At 42.4% G+C, this 19,914-nt stretch overlaps 1 protein-coding gene across 6 annotated transcripts in view; it reads left to right on the top strand.

Moving 5' to 3' along the window:
• Positions 1-19,914, top strand: part of TIAM1 (TIAM Rac1 associated GEF 1) — a 396,054-nt gene that overhangs the window by 308,425 nt on the left and 67,715 nt on the right. For all 6 annotated transcript variants that reach the window (XM_047874694.1, XM_047874692.1, XM_047874689.1 and 3 more), the window contains 4 exons: positions 1,232-1,306; positions 4,048-4,218; positions 10,873-10,977; positions 18,130-18,211. In XM_047874694.1, coding sequence (XP_047730650.1) covers positions 1,232-1,306; positions 4,048-4,218; positions 10,873-10,977; positions 18,130-18,211 — 433 coding nt within the window. The remainder of the gene's footprint in view (positions 1-1,231; positions 1,307-4,047; positions 4,219-10,872; positions 10,978-18,129; positions 18,212-19,914) is intronic.

The following is a 19,914-nucleotide window of genomic DNA, read 5'->3' as shown; positions in this document are numbered from 1 at the left end:
GGCAGAGCATCAAGTCTGCTACCAGGTTTTGCTTCTGTGTAAACCTGAAGAAGAAACGGTGTGGAGGAAAGTCACTGTTTTATCAAAACACTCACGCAAGAGACTTGATGTCTCTGGACGAAACGTACGTACAGAAGGAAGACATTTGCCACTAGGATTTCTCCCCTCCCTTTGGCAGGTGGTGGTGGCGTTCTGTGTGAATCCTCCTGTGATGGCAGGTGACGCAGAGCACCCACTAAAATACATGCCAGGACTTGGCAGTTGGGAACTGGGTTTGAACGTCTTTTCTGTCACAAGCCTTGGTTCATGAGGTGGTAACTTTATCGGGACCAGCTTGTGTCAGAGTCCATGGCTGCTGAAATAGATGCCTCAAGTTAAATGAGGTCCAAGAGAATGTTTTAACGTATTTCAAAAATCAAAGGACGATACCATTTCCTCGAAGCAATTCTTGTTCCTGTCTCTTAAAGTGAGGGTTTATAAAAACTTCCTACTTAGCCATGAGCATACCAACAGAAATCTACTTGTTAATTCAGGACTCTGAAATGGACACAAATGGTGTGTTTCTATCTATCTCATTTGCATCGTGAGAAAGGCTTTTTCTTAATCATGTGTAGTATCCTAAACCTATCTAAACCTGGCTGGTTTAGAGCCAGAATATAAAACTTTCTCTTGTCGACATGTTTAGATTTTCACTACTGAACAGAATTCATGTAATTTCAAAGAACAGACAAATTTCTGTTTTTTTTTTTTTCTTTTTCTTTAATTAAGAAAACCTTTTCTGGGATGTTACAGAAAGCACTATAAATGGATAGTCTCAGGTTCTGCTCAGCAGAGTATGAAAAGTAAACTAGTTGTTGATGAATATCTGATTGTATATGTGAGGGAATGGTGGAAACTGTTCAATGTGAGCAAATCTAGTCCATTGCTTTTGCAAAAGCTTATTTTCTTTACAACAAAATGAATTATCCAGATCTAGAAGCCAACTTTTTCTTTTCTTCTTCTTTTTTCTTTTGAGTTTGTTAGAGTTATGGGAAGTGATCCAGATAGAGGATCATGTTTTTCCTGGTCTGCTACCATGAATTACGTTCCCTATTTATGGAGCTGATATAGGAGGATCTGGAGACTTCTGTCATGTGTTCCAAGAGCCACGCTCATTTTCCATCCCCCTTCCCATGCTTCATTTGCCCTCTTGCCGACAGGCCTTTTTAAGATGATACTTTTGTATATGCAGGTGTTCGGTGAGGGAAGTGATGCTGTAAAGAAATCTTTAGAGGGAATATTTGATGACACTGTTCCAGATGGCAAGGTAAAAATAAACCCATTCCTTTTCTAAAAGTACCGCGAATGTGTCAACATTACACAATGCATTGGTTTCTTGGGATCCTAAAATTAAGTGGACTGTATTAAATGCTGAAATGATCAAATCTTTAAAGTTATGTAACAGGTCAATAAAAGGTGGACAAGCATTTTATGCTTAAAACTTGGTAACAATAAGGACATTCTCCTGCCAACATAACATTTTCAATACTTATCGTTTGGATGTATCATTTTCCATCTAGAATATAAGAGGAAATTTGGGTTCTGGGGAGCTGAATATCTTATGTCGTTGCCAATTGCTTTTATCTACAACTTCCATTCCCAAGAGGTGAGTTCGTACTGCCCTCCCTCTCTGCCCACACATGCTGTGTTGTTCCCATTAATTCAAAGAACTGTTCTGATAGTATATTCTTTAAAAAAAAAAAAATGCTTTTGCCTCCTGAAGACAAGTATTCAATTAAAGATTCACAGACTTGTTCTAACCTTGTGCCTGGATTTAAAAGGGGTGGTCACACTGCTCTGATTGAAAGCCCATGAAGAATATTGATTTTTGTTTCCTCTGGGCTACTTTTTTCAGCCTCTAATTTAAATGGACATCCCAAGCTTTAAAGACCCTAATAGTGATACCGGTAACCTCTTTGTTCAGGGGGTTCTGTTGTTGATAACGTGACCTTGGAATGATCCCCCGGTTCTTGGGCTCAGGATCCATATGACAGAGAGTTCAGCTCTCGGTTGCTGTGCAACCAAGCAGGGGCGGTCAGCGGTAGCACAGCCCCGTGTTCGAGATGGAGCCTCTGAAACAGAGTGCAGCGGGGAGTTCTGGCCTTTGGAAGGGGTGAGGCGAGAGGAGTGGCCAGGGACAGGCCTGTTGTCACTTTTGTGCTCGAACTACTCCCGGATTATGTCCCTGTAGATACAAATGCAGCTGTCCTTGGAAATACCCATCCGTGCCCCTTTCTCTGAAAAACTCTGTCTCTGATGAAATCTGATGAAATTAAATCACTGTACCTACGTGCAACACAAGCATTGTTTTTGATGTTAATGAAGCCATTTCTGAAGTTAGCTAACTCATCTTGCATACTGTTACTAGTTCCCTTTTAATGTTGGGATAGCCTCTCCAGGCAGACAGATCCTGGACCCCAGGCACAGAGCACACAGATCCTGGAACCTGCACATGTTTTTTCTTTGGATTTCTCTGCTCCTTTTGTTTGTCCATTTCTCTGAGATATTTCTTTATTCTTCTTCTTGGCTGGAGTGCCTTGATCTCAAACAGCAGTTTAGATGCAAAACTTGAGTTGATCCAGTGCTAAGGGGCACTTATTTAATATGGCACATGGGGACAATAAAAAGATTCCAATTATAGTTCATGGGATTTAGCCAAGTTGATTGCTTTTTGCTTTTTGACAATCCCTTCCTTGGGGTTCAATTTATCCGCAAAAGTGACATCATTCAAAGCCAGAGCTGAAATTGTCTTCTTGGTTGAATTTAGTTAGTAGCCTTTGCAAAAACATTTCCCCCATTCTCGGATTCATTCTTTTTTTGAATAGAAGCTATGACGTTACCACCTATCAGCCTTAGTTTGAAAAATTGTTTCTTGTAATTTTCTAATACCAGCCTTGTTCTTGGCAACCTATAGATTTGTATTTACTGATCAGTGGCCTGGTTATAAACCAATAATCAAGTCTTGTCTTAGTACATCTTGCCCATCAATATTGTTTTTACATTGCTGAAATCTGACATCATTCTTTTTTTTTTTTTTTTTTAAGCGTATTTATTTATGTTGAGAGAGAAGGGGAGGGGCAGAGAAAGAGAGAGAATCGCAAGCAGGCTTCACACTGTCAGCACAGAGCCTGATCCGGGCTCAGACCCATGAACCAAGAGATCGTGACCGTGAGATCATGCACCAAAACCACGAGTTGGGTGCTTAACCGACTGAGCCACCCAGGCTCCCCTAACATCATTCTTTATTTGCTTATTTCAAAGAAATTGGCCCCTATTTCATTGTTCTATGGAATGTTTTAGCTTCGCTTGCTTGGATTATCCCAGCAGCTGAACGAGTACATCTTTTCCCATCCTTATAAACATGACACTACTCCTTGACCCTCAGGCCGAGTAGTGGAAGAGGATGGAGTGTGGCAATGGCCTAAAAAGGCCACACGGCTCATGCTTTGAGGTTCTCTGAACCTTGTCTGGGAAACGGAACTGTCTCCCTCCCAGAGCTGTGCTGGAGGTCAAGTGCAAGCACAGAAACGATGCTCCCTGTAAACGTGTAGTGCTAGAACATCATCTTTTCTTTAATAATTTCCTTGGGGCCTCATTGTTGCTTTTGAAACATATAACCCACATGGTAGATATTCTTGCTGTAGGAATTCCCTGTTTAAGGTGGATTTGTGGGGGAAATCCTAGCAAGAAAGCTGAGCTGAATGAATGATCCATTTCTTTCCTTCTTCCAAATTTCAGTACCCCCCCCCCCCCCGCCCCCACTTACAGAGTGCCCACCCGTGGATGCTGTAGACCGGGTGAAAGGTCTGCCTCGCATCTGAGAAATCTCTCCTTCCCCCATTAAAGCTCCTTTGTCAATAGTTTCCTCTCTGAACATCCCCCTCTGTCCCTGACCAGTGCTACCGTTTCCACTCTGGGCCATTTTCCTGGAGACAGTGAATCTCCGTGTACAATCCGGATAGCAAAGCCTGATGACTGCTGCCCGACTAACTTTGTTTCTTATCGTAGAGGGAGAAAGAAATGGTCTTGCCCAGCGTCCACCAGCACAATCCCGACTGTGACATTTGGGTCCACGAGTATTTCACACCATCGTGGTTCTGTCTGCCAAATAATCAGCCAGCCTTGACAGTCGTCCGGCCCGGGGACACTGCCCGGGACACCCTGGAGCTGATCTGTAAGGTATGAAGGTATTCGGGGTTGCCTCCTTGAGCGGAGCAAAGTGGGCCAGAGGAATCATCTGTGGCACGCGTGAGGATTCAGAGACGTGTGAGGGAGGAAGGCGCTTCGAAGGGTACCTCCATTTCCTCTCACAGCTTTGATTTCCTCTGTGATCATATGCATACTAAGTGGAAGTGAATTCTTGGGCTTTGGGAGGAGAGGGATTCTTTTTTTAAATAGCTTCTTTCAATATGCATGTTTCATAGATTTGAAATAAGTGAATTATATGCTCATTGCAAAAATGTTAGAAAATTTGGGTGAAGAGCAAAGAAAATGAAGGCCACCCCTACAAGGTCTAGAAGTATCACCGTAAACATTCTGACATTTGCCTAACTTGTTTTGTGCGCGCGCGGGCACACACACACACACACACACACACACACACACACACACAGGTTTAGTGGCATCCTATTATGTGTACTGTGTGTAACCTGCTCTTTGACAGTAACTGATGCCACAGCCATATGGGTAGGGAAAAACTGAAATAAATATGTTTGATCTCCGTGATGGGAAGTTCCCTTTCCTGTAAACACATAATTAGCCTCTTACTATGCGTGTGTATGTGACAAATGCCTGAGTTCACTTTCTCTGCTGTCACTTCTAAGCTGCAGAAGCTTCCGATTCTTTTCCAAAGTCAACGTGGTTTTATTTTTCACCCCCCTGAAGGGCACCAGATGAATTGCCTGGAGTGAGGGAAGGAAAAGAGAAAGAAACGAGCCTTTTCCGTGTGCTTGTTTTTACTTGTACAAAAGTATCAGCACTAATAGTTTTATTTAGGAGTTCTGTCAAGTCTGAGGAGGAAATGATGTTTGCCCATTGTACAGATGGAGAAAGTGAGGCTCAGAGAGCCTTAGCTCCAGGCCCAGCACTCACGTTGCACGCAGTCAGTTGCAAAGGAGAGACTGAACCCACATCTACCTGGTTGCTCTGAGCCTGTATCCTCTCCTGCGCCAGGGTGGTCATCAGGAAGGATGGTCCATTAGGGTCAGAAGAATCCAGAATATATTTTTTAGAGAGCGTGATGGCTTTCCCCAGGACCACTAAAGGGCAAGCAGAAACCTTCCCGTCATAATTTTGTCCTAGAAGAAGTTGGATGGATACAGTGACATTTTTAGGACCTCCTCACTCAACACAATGGTTTATAAAGACTGAATCTATTTCACTACCAGAACAAGTACCTCAAATGCTGTCATTCTGCAATCAGCAATTTCGGAATTTTTTAAAGAAAACAAATCACTAGGGCCTTTGTAAAGAAAAAATATGGCTCTTTATATGAGTGGGAGAAATGAAACAGTCTGGCTCAAATAAGCCTTATGTGGAAGAAATGTAGAAGGGCCATTTGTTTTAGGACAAAGCTAAACTCAGCCCCCACATAGGTGTTAAAAATAAATGATACTCTGTTACGTGCTTCGAATCCTTCACGTCCGTGAATTCCAGCTTTTTGAAGGTAATGGTATTTCTGTTCACATTTTTCATTTTAATTACTTAACAAAATTAGTCTATTGAGGATTTCTGCATTCTTTTATTTATAGATTAGCACGATTCTTTAGAGACCCATTAATATTCCGCAGAGCTGTGGAAGTCGTTCTCAGAACTGCAGCTGAAGGTGTCAAAAGTAGGACTCTGGTGTTTTTTTGTTTTTTTTTTTTTTTTTTAATAAAGCCAAACCCTGGAGGTCTTTCCAAGGGGATAGCATTGCTTAAGCGCCTCCTGTGTACATTGGCCTTGGATGCAATTAGGGATCAGAGGGTAGGTCATAGTTTTCCAGTGACCATTGATTGGTGGAAACTTGAACAATGAGTGGGGAAAATAGTGATGGGCCCAATTTTAGGTACTTTTCAAGCTTTGTTTTGATAGAAACTAAGAGAATGATGAATGGTATTGTCACGGCAACTAGAGACCATCTTTGGACAGCAAGTGGGACCTGTCCCTGCATAAAGTGTTTATATCTATCGCTGGAAAGGTTTTTGATGGCATCGCGAGGGCACAAATCCCTCTCTCTAACAACAGAAGGTCATCTCGCCCAATTTTCCCTTGGGTCCTCAACTCTTTTCCCCCAAACATGGAAATAAAGACAAAAACAATGTGGTGTGGAACAAGCTAAGTGTCGTGAGTTTAAAAATGGAAAACTTTTGTATGCACTTGAAGAAATTGATGGTCTCTGGAAAAGCACCCATGTAGGATAAATTATATAGTGTGCTGAGAACCAGGTGCCTTCTAAAGCTGGCTCCTTCTTTGGAAAACACTTTATTGTAATTAGTGGAGCCAATTTTATTCTTAAGAGGGAAAGAGATAATGGGGTAACAGTGCCACATGTTATTAATGATCTAATTAGTGGTGAGTGTTTTTCTCTTTGGAGGAGGAGGGACTGAAAAAAAAGGTGATTGTCAGAATGTCTGTCTTTTATTTCTTTATTGTCATTCTCAACGTCGGTGATGGATGCTTTTTCTAATATTTAATAATCAATCTCTTTCTTCTGTCTCTTGCATTCAGCTCATTCTTTTTCCTATTCTATCTGATCCACATCCTTTCACATCAGTTTGTCATCTGCCATCCGAGCACCAGTCAAGTTCTGGTATAGTAAATGTTTCAAGATCTACATTTCATGTACAGTTCATGTTATAGATGTTACGAAAATGATTGTTGCTAACTATAGCAGGTAACCACGTTGGCCTGTGGGTTTTCGATATATTCTGATCATTGCAATTACCAAAATAATTGCAAAAAATTCATTCATTCATACTCACTGATTCAATTCGTGTGTGACCATGGGATGAGTTTTATTTCATGCCATCACTGTATTGGCCTATGACTTTTTGATTATTCTAAAAACCATTGGCATTAAAAAAAAGAAAGGTCACCTTGAAGAGGAAGATCTATCTTTGGAAATTCTGCAATAGCACTTGTGTGTGTCTGTGTGTGTGTGTGTGTGTGTGTGTGTGTGTGTGTGTTTGCATGGATTTCTATATGTGGTAACTTTTATGTTTCCCCAAGAAGTTTGACTGAATTGGAAGCGAAAACCCTGATGGATTAAAAGATCATGTTATTATCTCTTGTAATTGGCTCAAACTATTTACTGGAAAAAAAAAGTACATTGTGTCTGCTATTTCATCCTTTGAAGTGGATGCAAATTAAAAGAAAATATATGCCAACTAAACTAATACTTGTTCTATGGTATTTTTATCTTCTGGTATAACTTGTGGCTACATTGCCTCAAAATGAATCAAATGCCCTCTGAGCAACTTAAGCAAATGCACATTGGAACACAAATTGGTACCACTTAAATTTTTCCCTGAGTTTCTCTTGAATTAGGAAGTTTTCTCCTGAATGTTTTACAAGTCTGTAGCAGGACAAATATTTGGACTTGCTGTGTTAACATATTCATTGATACCTGGAATTCTTTTTGCACAAAGATGTACTGTGAACATGGTAAATTTGCTCAACCTGCAGATATTTGGGGAGCAGGAAATTCTTCTTGAGAGTTCTGATGATCAGATTTAATTCATCAGGATCAATTAGTTCATTAGGATTTTGCCTTTACGTTAGAGCAGCCATGACTAGTGAGGGCTTGTAATTGAGAAATCTTTACCAAAATGGTAGACCCTGAGGTCTACTGCCCATTTTTAGGGTAACTGTTTACTGACCAATCGAAGGGCTCCTTGGGTGCAAGTAAGACCATTAAAAGTTTTATCTGTTGCATGTGCCATTTTCATTTTTTAAAACTATCAAGACATTATTGTAACTTAAAGAAGTTTGACAAAGATGATGATGGAGGGGAAGGTGCCAAGAATCGGCCTCGTTACCATTGCTGTATTTACCATTCTTTTGTTGTCTTTGCTGTGTCACTCTAAGTGAGGTACCTAGACAGCTTTATTTTTTGCTCTCTGTACATCTGTATAAATGTTTCAGCACAGCAGCATTTAAGGCGTGACGAGAACCTCTCTACTCTTCGTCAGGACCATCTTAAGATCTTTGGTGCCTGACAGGGGGCTGTCTGTCTCTCCCACTGAGGGTTCAGGAACCACAAGCTTCTTAGGTGAGGTTGCTCCTTGGGTCCGACTTCCAGAAAACGGTTTAAGTGTCAGCCTTATTGAGAGTGTCCACAAAGTGTTTATTAATGATGACAGTAAGGTTGCCAAGTGAATTTGTTCCTCTTAACCAAGACCCCATGAAGTTTCATTGCTCATTTCCTCCCACCTCAGTCAGAAACAGATGGCAAACACCATTTTTTTCTTCTGTTGAAAGATTTCGGTGAGGACCTAGGTAGGTGGGAAGCATTTGCAGCTTCTGTCTCTGGACGGAAACTTTTCCTATCATCTTACCCTAAATATTATTATTTCATTTGTTTGTCTCAGCAGCCCTCCTGTAAGTAATAGGTAGCCCACTGTAAAACTTCACTGTTTTGGGGCACCTGGGTGGCTCAGTCAGTTAAGCATCCGACTCTTGATTTCAGCTCAGGTCATAATCTCAGGGTCGTGAGATTGGGCCCTGTGGTGGTCTCTACGCTCAGTTTGGAGCCCGCTTAAGATTTTCTTTCCCTCTGTCTGTCTGTCTCTCTCCCCCCCCCCCCCGCCCCTCCCCATGCATGCATGCTCTCTCTCTCTTTCTCAAAACAAAAACAGACAAAAAAACCAACAAAAGCTTCCCTGTTATACTCTTCTTGGGATTACCCATAATCATTCTTATTACCTTAGACACCATCCATCGGGGTCTGTCAGACCCTGAGCATTTGACCTCCGTAATACAGACAGTGACAGCCTGAAAGTCAGGTACGTGGGAATGTGTTGGCTCAGCAGTATCTGTGGTCACACAGCGGGTTTCAAACTATCACTTTACTCAGGAGAGGATGCAGGGTAGAAAACTTCTTTATCATTCTCCTAGGTGCTCAGAACGAACTCATTTCCACTTTCTGGAAATGTGCTTTTGTAATAATGCAGGATGCCTATGTTGCATGTATTTTTAAAAAAAAAATTTTAATGTTTATTTATTTTGGGGAGGGAGACAGAGCATGAGCACGGGAGGGGCAGAGAGAGAGGGAGACTCAGAATCCGAAGCAGGCTCCAGGCTCCCAGCTGTCAGCACAGAGCCCGACGCGGGGCTCAAACCCACATACCGTGAGATCATGACCTGAGCCGAAGTCGGACGCCCAACCGACCGAGCCACCCAGGCACCCCTGTTGCATATATATTTATTTAAAAAGCAAAGCCACCACCGCCCCATCTTCTGTTTTCTGCCCCCCTCTTCCCCACAGCCACACACACGGTTGAAGGCTGCATTTATGTTTTATTAATTTTTATATCTGCAGTGTTTCACACAGCACCTGGCATACTTAAGATTTCGTTAGATGGGACTGAATGACTACTATTGGAATAATTATCGGAATTTTCTTAGTTTAGCCTTTAAAATTCGGGGGGGGGGGGATCAGGGTAGGTAGAAAGAGGATTAAGCCAGCAAAAGATTAATTTTCACTTATATTGCAATAATTCTCACCAGTAGAGCTTTTGGTGTGAAGAGATCTAATATTTATGAAAAATTTCAAACTCACGTAAGAGCAGAGAATAGTGTAATAAACTCCTGTGTATCTGTCACCAAGGTTCTATAATTAACCAAAATTACCAAATTATGCTTCATCTGTTTACTCATCCCCTCCCACCCCCTGCTCTGGATTCTTTTGGAAGCAAGTTTTAGACATCATATCTTTTATCTACTAGTGCTTTGGGATGCATCTCTGAGGGATAAGAATGCTTTAAAAAGTGGCTTCACTTAAGCGTTTTCTAACAATACATTTTCAGGCTGCCATGTAACTTTCAAAGAGCATTTTCTTACATTTTTCTCTGCATCTTCACGAATGCACGTGGAGGATTATTTTATAAAGCCACGTTGCGACTATTGCTTTTACCGCAACGTTAAATCGAGGGTGACTCTCTAGAGGAGAAAAATCCGTCGACCCATTCTGAACCAAAGGAGTAGGCCTGGAAATTTCAACCCTTAACTATTTTAGAATTGTTTTCTTTGGGTAAGTCATTCAATGTGTTGCCAGTGCTGGACACATGCCCGTCTGCACTGCCCCCGGAGGGAGTCTCACTTGGGGTGTATATAAATAAGACTGAAATCCAAATGCCTTGTCTTCACGCTGACTCGCCTGCAAATGAACTATTAGCAACTGTCCCTGTGTCCCCATGTGGCTAGAAAAACAATGTTGCCAGGGCACAGCTTTTCCCTGTCACTGTGAATCTTTCCTTACTGTTTCTGTGACTTTTTCTTTAATCACCTCTGTATGTTTGGAACTATGTTGAAGGGCCTCCCTGATCTGTTGGGGTTCTGTTGCAAAACCAGTGTTAAAGAGGGTAATGACTCAGATAAGCAGAAGTGAAGATGTGACTCAGTTATTTCCATTGAATCATAAGCTGTCTGTGGAATATTACTCATCTGTTCAATGAAAATGCGTTTCAAGTTTGAGTTTTAGAGGTAAACCTCCTAGGAGGTGTAGAAACCATACGCCCTCCCCAGTAACAAATCTCTATGATTCTCGGGGGATAGTGATAATATGTCAGTGGTGCACTAAATACTCCTGTTTACCATTGAACGTTTTCTTTTTCCTTTCTTTTGTCCCAGACACATCAACTGGATCACTCTGCTCATTACCTGCGTCTGAAATTTCTAATAGAAAACAAAATGCAACACTACGTTCCAAAGCCCGAGGAGGACATTTATGAGCTGGTAATGTTTATGACGGTTGTCCAACTACATTCTGTAGGAGATTATTTTTAAATTATATGTGTGCTTGTACTAATTGTGGTTGGTGAAGTAGAACGAATTCTAAAATAAATGAACCTCATTCAGAGCTCGGAAGTTTGCGAAGATGGCCTTACTTATCACAATGTGTCTGTAGAGTAGAAATGCCACCTTTGTGTCTGCAAGGAGCGAGGCCGTGCGATCGTGAGAGATTGAAATCCAGAGCTGACCCTCAGGTAGAATTTTAGTTATTATTCCTAGCTTTCCTGGCAGCGTGGCGACTCAAAGATCAGCTGGCTGTTGTCAGGAACAAAAGCACTAACTCTGGTTTTGAATGACTTCTACCTGGGTATTGAAGCCGATGGGTCGAATCCTTCTGGGTGAAAATGCTGCTGTGTGATTCTATGTCCCAGTCTTTTGTAATTGTATTTATATAGGTGCCTGGGGACATTTAGGTATGTTTGGGTTTCATTATGAGACTTGGGTTCTAAACTAGAGATGGGTTTTATATCGGCCCCGTTGCTTACGAATTTTGTGATATTGGCAAAAGATGTGCTAATACAGTTGACCCTTGAACAGTGCGGGGGTTGGGGGTGTTAACCGCCTGCACAGTCAGAAATCCAAGTATAGCTTTTGACTCCCCCGACACTTAACTACTAATAGCCTACCATTGACTGGAAGTTCACTGATAACAATAACAGTCAGTGAACACACAGTTGGCATGTTCCATGCATTAGGTACTGTACTCTTACAATCAGGTAAACTAGAGAGAAGAAAATGTTATTAAGAAAGACCTAAGGAAGAGAAAATACATTTGCAGTAACTGTAAAAAAAAACAAAAGAAAACTCTGGAAAAGTGGACCCATGCAACTCAAACCCACGTTGCTCAAGGGTCAACTGGGCTTAATTTCTAGGATTTTGCAAAGATGAGAGATACTAGTGCACATAATAGATGCTCAGTAAATGGTTGTCATGGAAACAACACAGTAACAAGCTCTTCTTTGTTAGCCGAGTGGTATAGTTTTCAGTTCCAGGAAAGAGACAATTTGGGAGCAAGGCGCCTCTATCTTAGAATTTGTTCTTCTCTCTCTGCACTTAGTCATTCCTCTGGGGGCCACCGAGCTGCTGGCCGTGGATATGTGAATGATAACAGGATGACTTCAGACATGGTTGCACCACAGAAAGCAGAACTGAAAACTTGAACCCGCATAGTCTCTTTCTGAAAAGGAGAAGCGTGATTTAAAATTTAATAGGAAATTTTGTTTTCAATCAACTCTTTTTGACGTTTACTTTATATGCAACAAAGCTCACCAATATCTTTTTAATGTTTATTATTTTTGAGAGAGAGGCAGAGAGCAAGCAGGGGAGGGTCAGAGAGAGAGGGAGACACAGAATCCGAAGCAGGCTCCAGGCTCCGAGCTGTCAGCACAGAGCCCGATGCGGGGCTCGAACTCACAGACCGTGAGATCGTGACCTGAGCTGAAGCTGGCCACTTAACTGACTGAGCCACCCAGGTGCCCCTAAAGCTCACCAGTTTTTAAGCACACAATTCAGTGAGGTTTCACCATACCATCATGTTTCCACCACTGCAGTCCTACTTTAGAACGTTTCTATCATCCTAAAATGTTCCCTCGTGCCCCATTAAGTGTTTCTAATAAATAGGAGGGGGAGGGTGTTTGTCGCACTTTTCCATGTGATGAAATCCATGAAAGAAGATCAAAATGATGAGTCTATTTTCAACCATCGCCTGAACAATTAAGCGTTAACAGGAGAGGGAGCTTTTAACAGAGAGTAGCTGATTTATTTTTTTTCCTCTGGCTGGCATGGAGCAGAGCCCTGACTTTGTTCTCTCTGAGCAGAGGAAAGAAAACCCTTTTCCTTACTTAGAAAAGGAAAGTGCGGGGCTGATTAGACGGGGATAGCTCTTTGACCACCGGTATGTTTGCATCTTGATGGTTAAGACTTTCATATGTTGCCTCTAACCGACTTCCATGGCCCTCCTATTTCACACATAGTAGGGACTTAAGACATGTCTTTTGAAATTATATTGACGCGCTAATTATTTTTGAGTCTTGGCCATTGGGTGGCTCCTCTGGTGTAGGAGACTGAGGCGCACCAAGCTTGGTCTGTTTGTATCTGCAATTGCAGATGTTCTCATCACAATTTTTTTTAAAGAGTCTAAAATGCAGAGAGAGCATGGCATCTTTCCTGCTCTTTGCAAAAGGTCTCCAGCTCAGACGTCCCTGAGGAAGCGAATGCCATAGGCTCGTTCATTTTATCGTTCAGATTGCAAGTGAGTATTGCTTACTCACATCTCTGCTTTTACCAAGTTTCTTCACTTTTTTGTCCTTAAGAATACCTTGGGCAACTTGGCAAAGTTTCACGCTCCCTTCTCAGATTACTGTTTTCAGTTGCACGAAATAAAACACATAGGATCACCTATGGCATAATTATGTTGCAATAGTTATCCAAGATATTTTTAAAATTATAGATAATACGTGTGCTTATTTATTGGCTCCTTAAATAATAAGACCTAGCGGGAGATCCGATAGCTACTACTGTTTTGAAGTACTGACAGCAGCCTGAATGTGATTGGGAAACAACCATGATTTTTACTGGTGACAAGGTCATAGTCACTGCCAGTACTGTTGTATTCGTGCCTACATTTATTTATGATTGAAGGAAATGCTAAGTTTCAGTTACAGGTTAGTAGATATAAAGATGGCATTTTTTTTCCCCACCATTGAAGTTCACAGACCCCTTGGATTCTACCCAGGGGTCCCTGGCTTCCAATCCCCCATATAGGCCATTAAACTTGTTCTAATGTCATTCCAAGGCAGGGGGTGTCTGAACACACAGCGCTCCTGGAGGCTTTTTGAGAGTTTGCAGATTTCAGGCTATTGACCCTTACTGAATAAGCATCAGACCATACACGGTCGATTAGTTTCTGTAGCCCACCTCCATTTTATTTTTGACAGACTAGCGAAACTCGCACACATATGAAGCTGTTTCCTTGTAAGTACCTCATTCATAGATGGCTGTCCTGATATGTTTTATTCTCTGACACTGTTTTACCAGACATTCTTTAATAGTAAAGTCTGTAGTTATTAGGAAAAGTGTGTATTAGATTTGAAAGCTTTGAGGGGTCTAGGATGTATCTTTGGTGGGTTAGGGGATCCTCTTGCTTGTGAATGACCATGACTAGTCGGTCGTCTACTTATCTGCTCTGCTGGTTATGTTTTAATAGAAGTGGTACCTGTTTGGCAACTTTTTTTTGTATTTGGTTAATTGTTAGGCCCCATCGATGGATTGATAATGAATAGGGAGGCACTGGCTTTTCAAGACCCTTATTCAATGTGTTTTTCTTAAAGTGTCAGGTAGGAATAAAGAGTTTGCAGAAACACTGGTCAATTGATTTATTTACTCATCCAGCAAATATTTATTTAGTATTTATCTGTGTCTGGCACCACTGTGCCTGTTCTGGGCACTGGGATACACAATCAAAAATCCCTACTCCTCGGGGCACCTGGCCGGCCTCAGCCCACAGGGCATGTGATTCGTCATCGCAGGGTCATGAGTTCAAGCCCCACATTGGGCATATGCCTACTTAAAAGGAACGAAAATGAAAAAAATCTCTACTCCTTGTGGAACCCACACTCAAGTTTGTGGAGACATACAAAAATATGTAGATTTTTTGCATAACGACATGTAACTGTGCAGTATTTCAGAGGATGTGAAGAGCTTGAAAAGAAAAGGTTAGGTCAAGTGGAAAGAGAGATGGGGCATCCAAAAACAGAGTGTTCTGCCCCTTTAGCTGTGTTTGGGTTGATGTGTGAACAGAGCGAGGTGAGAGAGTGAGTCGTAGAGGTATTTTGGAGGAAAGTGTTCTAGGCTAAGGGAACAAAGCTGGGTGAGGCCTTGGCAGGGGGCGGATGGCGAGGGTGGAGGTTGTTTTCTTGTGTGTGAGGAGGGTCAGTGGCTGGAGAGGGGGTGAGGCTGCAAGAGAGGAGGGGAGGAGGGGAGCAGGATGGGCCATGTAGGGCCTACATGAGAGGGGAAACCCCGGAGGAAGAAGGACACTGGTTGACTTCTATTTTAGTAGGCTCACTGTGGCTCTGTGTCCATGGGACATGTGCCACATGGCCAATGGACCACAGGGCACAAGAGAAGTTGCTGAGAACAAGCAGGGGGCTAGTGCATTGTAATTGGGGCAGCGGGTGATGCTGGCTTGGACCAGGGCACCCAGCGGAGATGTGTGAGACATGATCCTGACTTCATGATAACTCGAATGCCTGGCAATCAAGTTTGTTCTTAAATCTGATGATCTTTTAATCTGCTCTTTTTTTTTTTTTTTTTTTTTTTTTTTTTTTTTTTTTTTTTTTTTTAATTTTTTTTTTTTTTCAACGTTTATTTATTTTTGGGACAGAGAGAGACAGAGCATGAACGGGGAGGGGCAGAGAGAGAGGGAGACACAGAATCGGAAACAGGCTCCAGGCTCTGAGCCATCAGCCCAGAGCCTGACGCGGGGCTCGAACTCACGGACCGCGAGATCGTGACCTGGCTGAAGTCGGACGCTTAACCGACTGCGCCACCCAGGCGCCCCTTAATCTGCTCTTTGAGAAGAGGGAAAGGGACACCTGGGTGGCGCAGTTGGGTAAGCATCAGACTTGATTTCAGTTCAGGTCGTGATCTCAGGGTTCGTGGTTTGAGCCCCACATCGGGCTCTGTGCTGACAGTGCAGAGCCTGCTTGGGATTCTCTCTCCTTCTCTCTCTGTTCCTCCTCTGCGTGCTCTCTCTCTCTCTCTCTCTCTCTCTCTCAAAATAAATAAACATTAAAAAAAAAAGGGAAGGAAAATGTGACACATCATTGACTTAATAAAATAAAGGGAACACGTGTGACGTTTTGCTGTTAAAGATGTTTGTATAACACCTATGAAATTTCAGCATTTCTAGTTTCAGATAGGGATTGTAGTTGCATTGAAAAAATATATTTTAAAGTGCATATCCTTCTTGAGATTTTATGTTTTTATTAGTGTTTTTTACTAAACACAATTTTAGTCTAACCACTCTGAGAACATACTGTGGCCAAGGGGGCTTATATCTAGATCACAGTTAGGTATTGTCTGGGGCTGGTAAAAGACACAACAGCTTTCACACCGTTCCAAAGAAAAGTAAGAGGCAATATTATGAGAGAATGGGAAAGATTATTCACAAAGCTGTATTCCCCCTGGATTTGTGGCAACCATTAGGAACTTTCTGGAGATGATTGCAACAGTGATATACTGCCACCTAGGGTAAGAGTTTGACTCTCGAGGAAATTTGTAAAAAGTAAAACTGAGGCTCAAAGTAATTTGAAGGAAACACAGTACACAGCATTTATTGCACATTCCGTGGCGTCCTAAAATATTGCATAAAACTTTATTATATTTGGTATTTATAACTTTGGTAACTGCATTTTCTGAACTAAAGATCAGTTTCACAACTGATTTCTTCTGATTGCAGAATTTATTCGTATGAACATTTTTCTGAAGTATAAAAGGAAAAAAAACCCCACATGAAATGACACCCCTAACACATTGCATTTGGCGGAAGTTGCATTAAATTAGGATGTTCTAGAGGATCTGGGCTGTGTGGTCGTTGTTCCCAGGACACTGCTCCCCTTTCTATTCTAGCAGCCTCTTTCCAAGGCTCCTTCTTCCACCTGTCAGCCTCCCTAAGAAAGTGAAGAGAAAGAAACTACCATTCTTTTCTACTTGCCTGAATTACGTTATTTCTGGGTGAATGACTGTGGGGTCAGAGATGCGAGCAAGTTTCAATAACCACCAAGACTTCTCTTTCATACTAAAGCACAGCCTTCTGTTATTGACCTTGGCACCAGAGTTTTTCATTTCAAAATTGAATGACAGTTTTCCAGTTCCATATGAGCTTTGACACATTTATTTGTTTTGGAATTTTTATCATAATCTTTGGAAATGGCCTTTGTCTTGCTTACCTAAGAAGTTGTGGTACCTCTCAGCGCCACCTGGAGGTGGTCTACCGGGCATTGCAGTATAGTGGAGAGAACTTGACCTCTGGAGCCAGCGAGACCTGGGTTCAAATCCCTGTTCTGCCCATTCTGGCTTTAAAACCTTTAGCAAAGTGCTTTCTCTCCAGCCATATTCCCTTGCTTGTTCAATGGAATGATACTTGTGTGGCACATGGACACCTGAGAAAACCTTCATAAGTTATTGTCCATGATGCTGATTGTTGTAGACATATGAAAGTGAATTAAATTAAATCAAAGTAAAGTTTCTGATATGTGAACTACAGCTTTCTGTTATTTTTCCCGCCCCTCCCCATACCCCCCCCCCCCGGGCTTTCTTGGGTTTCTAGAGAATTGATTAATTTATGTGCCTTAGTTTTCTAGCTAACTTGGTATAATCCAGTGGCTAAAAGAGAATCTCCTCCATTTATATAGATTATTGTCTGTTTCAATGCTATTCTTTGTCGGCACCTATTTGTGCTACTATGAATCTTTAGGGCAAAAATGGCATGTGAACAGAAACTTCTCCTATTTCTAGGAATCCCTTGTCAAGATCTTTTTTTTTTTTAATGTTTACTTACTATTTTTGAGAGAGAGAGAGAGAGAGTGAGTAGGGGAGGGGAAGAGAGAGGGGGTGGTAGACAGAGGATCCAAAGCAGGCTTTGCACTGACAGCAGAGAGCCTGACGCAGGGCTCGAACTCACAAGCCGTGAGATCATGACCTGAGCCGAGGTCAGACACTCAACTGCCTGAACCACCCAGGTTCCAACCAGGCGCCCCCTTGTCAAGATTTTCATAGCCTCTTTCTGATTTTAATGATTTCTTTCCCCAGTACTGGATATTTTTGGTTACTTTAGCAATAGTTTTCAGGTCTGTGATAGATCTAGAAGGGGAAGAGACATTATTTAGAAACTGGAACGGTAGCCACGTTTGGGAGCGTGCATTTTAAATTTCTCTTTTGACTTTTACTGGGTTCGGTTCAGTAAAAAGGCTGTGATGTGATGAGAATTTACTTCCAAGTATCAATTGTGAAAAAATAGACTTACAAAATGATGTCTATTCCTAATAAGATATTTGTAATGCAATCCTAATCAGACTCTTTGTCATTTTTCAGCTGTACAAAGAAATTGAAATTTGTCCAAAAGTCACTCAGAACATCCAGATTGAGAAGTCAGATACAGCCAGTGATAATTATGGTATGTTTATTTTTCTCTGATCTTTGGTGTTTTTCAAGTTAAAGCAATTCCTGTGTAAACAGGCACTTACTTACAATTCAGTAAAACGTCTTTGGGGCCTATTTAAAACAGATAGCACATCTGGCTTCTGTGCTATATACACAGCGGCCAAACTGGGGGGGGGGGGGGCAGGGAAGAGATTTACTGTGGGTACCATGCAGACTTCAGCCTAAACTTCATAGCTTTAATCATTGGGGTTAAATTTCATAACTTTGGGTCACTGGGGTTCTGTCGTAAATAGGAAATGCGTGTATCGGGAATAGATTATAGTATGATATACCCTAGTAATGAAGAAATGATCCCTTCACACCCCTCTTCCTCAAACATACTCATTATTCTCCCTTCCCCCACAAATAATGTAAAAAGAACTTATTTCGGTGTTGTGCTGGGAGTCCCCAAGACCACCCCTACGTTTGCTGATCCACTAAGAGGACGCATAGGACTCAGGAGATCGTCCTGGTCATGACTGTGAGTTATTACAGAGAAGCTATAATAACAGCATCAATAAAGAGAAAAGGCACATGGGGTGAGGTCTGAGGAAAGTGGGTGCAAGCTTCCAAGAGTCCTTTCCCAGTCATACGGGACGTCCTCGATTCCCCCAGCAACAAGCTGGGACAGTGCACGTGGGGTGTTGTCTAGCAGGGAAGTTTGTTGGAGACTCAGTGCCCAGTCATGTAGACGCACTCTACCTAGCATGTACCAAAGTTTCAGGCTCCCAGCAGGGGAAAGCTGGAGTTAGGCGTCAGCCATATTGTTTGTACAAATTTTAGGCCCGGTGAGTCTCGTCAGGGTGTTGGTAACCCACCCAAAATCCAAGTTCCCGGATGGCCAGCCAGGGGCCAAACTTATAAGCAGGCTTTGAAAGAATAACAGGTCTGCCATGTTGATGGTTTTCTACACAGTTGTCTGCATTCTGGCATAGCCGAATATGTCGTCCCTTCATATGTCCCAGACTGGTTAGCATCACACTGTATGATCTGAATAGCAGTGGAGTTGGTGCTTGAGCAGTAACCACAAGGGGAAATCCAAACAGTGATATTAGTCAGGAGTGGCGAGGCTGGCCGAGGTGGCTCAGAACAGTGAAATGGGCTTCCTGAATTCACCGTGCATCCTTTGTGGCTTGGCTTGACTCTATGTTACCCTCACTCTCGGACACAGGCCTGCAGCGGCTGCTTGGGGCGTTGTCTGTCTCTCGGCGGAGGGGAAGAGAGAAGGCGCGGTGAGCCAGGTGCTGGTGGCCTCACAGTTTATTGTCAAAGCCAGTCCCCTGGCCCCGCCTGCCCCCAAGGGGCAGGGGACTCTAGCCCTGCTATTTGTGGGAAGGAAGAGAACCAGAAAGCCTGATGCAGACACATGGAGCTTACCGTCTTTGCTCATTTACGGTTTCTCTCTGAATTAAGTTAATTTGGCTTCTTAGCATTTGAGCATCTTCAGAACTTTCACTGACCAGCAGGATGGCAGAATCATTCTGCAGTCACTCCCACAGGCCACTACTCCTCATCTCTGAACATTCATTAGGGTATTTGGCCTAATGAAGAGAACCTCATTTTGGACCCTGGTCACTTGCATTGCACCTTCATGTTGTTTACTTCTTGACCTTGAAACTAAAGACATCATACACCCAGAGGATGTTTTTTGATGGCAGAGGATAAACGTCTACAGAA

The sequence above is a fragment of the Prionailurus viverrinus genome, chromosome C2 (genome assembly GCF_022837055.1).
Source record: "Prionailurus viverrinus isolate Anna chromosome C2, UM_Priviv_1.0, whole genome shotgun sequence".
Classification (NCBI taxonomy): domain Eukaryota; kingdom Metazoa; phylum Chordata; class Mammalia; order Carnivora; family Felidae; genus Prionailurus; species Prionailurus viverrinus.
This window is presented reverse-complemented; position numbering and strand designations above follow the sequence as displayed.